This window comes from Fonticula alba (assembly GCF_000388065.1).
Source record: "Fonticula alba strain ATCC 38817 unplaced genomic scaffold supercont2.3, whole genome shotgun sequence".
Taxonomy (NCBI): Eukaryota; order Rotosphaerida; family Fonticulaceae; genus Fonticula; species Fonticula alba.
In genome coordinates, this window is record NW_009242973.1 from 1,441,902 (window position 1) to 1,444,064 (window position 2,163).

Here is a 2,163-nt window from a genome sequence, read left to right on the forward strand (position 1 = left end):
GGGGGGGGGGCACGCACACTTGTTCACGGGCCGAGCTCTCCGTGCCGCCGGCCGCCGGGACATAGCTCTTGGCGTCCACCACCGACTGCCCGGTGACCGAGTCCGACACGCGGTCCAGCGTGGACCCAAGCATCGCCCCACGCATCTGCCCATAGGCTCGAAGGTCGGACATGGGTGTGGTCAAGCCCTGGGCAGAGGGGGGCGGAGGGAGTGTGCGGCGAGCCACAGAAAGAGACAGGATTAGATGGGCAGGGGGCGGGGGAGAGAGAGAGAGAGATAGAGATAGAGCAGGCAAGGGGTGGGAGAAAGCCACATTCGCAAGAGGGCCATGGCCGGAGCCGGCACGGTACGCACATCATCCGCCGGGGGGATGGCCGCATCCATGGCCCCAGTGTTGCGGACCTGATCGATGACCGAGTCGGGCATGGGTGTGTATCTTCATCATAGTGTGGCGTGTGAGCGTGGGCACGGGCGTGGGCGCAGGCGGCAGCCAGACAGGCATCCCGACACAATGGCAGGGCGCGACAGGCGGAAAGGGACATGCAAGGGGGGGGGGGGAGGGGGACCAAAGAGGCAAAAAGAAGCAAAGGAAGGACAATTGCAAGAGCCCGGACTCCCCCCTTCGAGGGCGCTGCAGAGAAAGTCCCACAAGGGGCGCCTCACGACGTACCGGTCCTCGCGTCGTGGCCGCTTGGGGCCGCCGACGATGCGGCCCGCCTCCGGCAGGTTGTCCCACTGGGCCGCGGTGATTTGACCGAGGTCCTTCTTCAAGTCGGCGAATTGGGCACTAATGCTGACAGCCTCGGTCTCGGCGGCGTCTGGCACGGTGTTCGCGGCCGCGCCCCGGCGATGGCGCTTCCGCTCGCTGATCTTCCGGTCAATGGCCGCATAAATCTCCTCGGCCTCGCGGTCCTGCGCGTCCAGCTGCTCGGCCGCCTGCCGGCGCTGGGCCTCGTCATCCGAGTCGTAGCCCTCGTCGCCGCCATGCGAGTCCAGCGGGTCTCCACTCGAGGTGTCAGGCGCCGGGCCGATATCGGACCGGGTGGTGAAGGGCTTGGCACTGGGGCGGGGGGCGGAGGGCGGGGGCGAGGCAGGGTCAGTCAAGAGCACACACACACACACACAGACACACACATGGGCACACAGCCGGACGATGCGCACCCTCGTCCGGCACCGGGCACATAGCCCGGCGGGGGGGTCGGAGACGAGAAGTACTGGCGAAGCCGGCGGTCGCTCATTGCCGTCGATGGGGCGCCGGGGTGGGTGGGAGGAAGGCGAGCAGAAGTATGCCAGGCGACGAGGGGGGAAGGGAGAGCAGCAGCAGCAGCAGCAGCAGCAGTAGCCAAGGGAGGGCGGGGGAGGGGGCGAGACAGAGAGAGAGAGGGGGGGGGAGGGATATGTGCGTGTATGTCTGGATGGGAGGGGTGTGAAGACAGATGGACAGGGCGCCCGGCAGGGCTGAGCCTCTTGGGCGAGAGGGGCCAGCGGCGCAGGCGGGGGACCGCCCCCGGCGATCGCGCGCACGCCCCGGCCCAGTGGCCTGGGAACCGGAACGGCTCTCTAGCGCGGCGTCTGCCTCTCCCTCGCTCCCTCGGCCGCGGCACCGGACACAGGCAGACACACCCGTGCCGGGCCCGCCCGGCCGACGCTAAAAAAGATCCCCCCCGAGACAGGCCCCACCTCCCGAGAGGCCGGCCGCGGCCGAGGACGAGGCCGCGCTTGCGCGATGCCCGCCCTGCAGACAGGTGCGCCGGGAGTCGGCCTGGCGCGGGAACAGCATCACATGCTCCTTGTCCTTCCGTTGGCATGCTACTGGGTGTCTGAAAGTGCAGAAAGACCCGGCCTGGGCGGGCAGCGACCTGGCGCCCGGACCAGGCCCGGAGTCCGGCCGCGCCCGGGGCTTGGATCTGGAAAAATAAACAATCGGCCGGGTGCCGCCCCCCCCCCCCCCCCCCCCCAGACCTGCACCGCCGGCCGCGCCCGGCTCCGAGTCAGGGCGGTAGACCGCGGGCCGGGGGCCGTCGGGGCGGGGAGGTGGCATTCCGCCCCGGCTACGGGGTCGGAGCGAGTGAGGCCGACAAGCACACTACCACAGCATGGTCGAGTGGACCCGGTCCCGGCACTTCGGGGCGCCCGGAGCCTGGCAGCAAATCAACCCCCCCC

The 2,163-nt window shown here is 69.6% G+C and overlaps 1 protein-coding gene across 1 annotated transcript in view; it reads right to left on the minus strand.

Moving 5' to 3' along the window:
- Positions 1-1,238, minus strand: part of H696_02107 (hypothetical protein) — a gene marked incomplete at both ends in the record, with an annotated part of 5,937 nt that extends 4,699 nt beyond the window's left edge. Inside the window, 4 exons of the mRNA XM_009496005.1 lie at positions 18-187; positions 355-436; positions 671-1,060; positions 1,162-1,238. Coding sequence (XP_009494280.1) covers positions 18-187; positions 355-436; positions 671-1,060; positions 1,162-1,238 — 719 coding nt within the window. The remainder of the gene's footprint in view (positions 1-17; positions 188-354; positions 437-670; positions 1,061-1,161) is intronic.
- Positions 1,239-2,163: the final 925 nt, after the last annotated feature.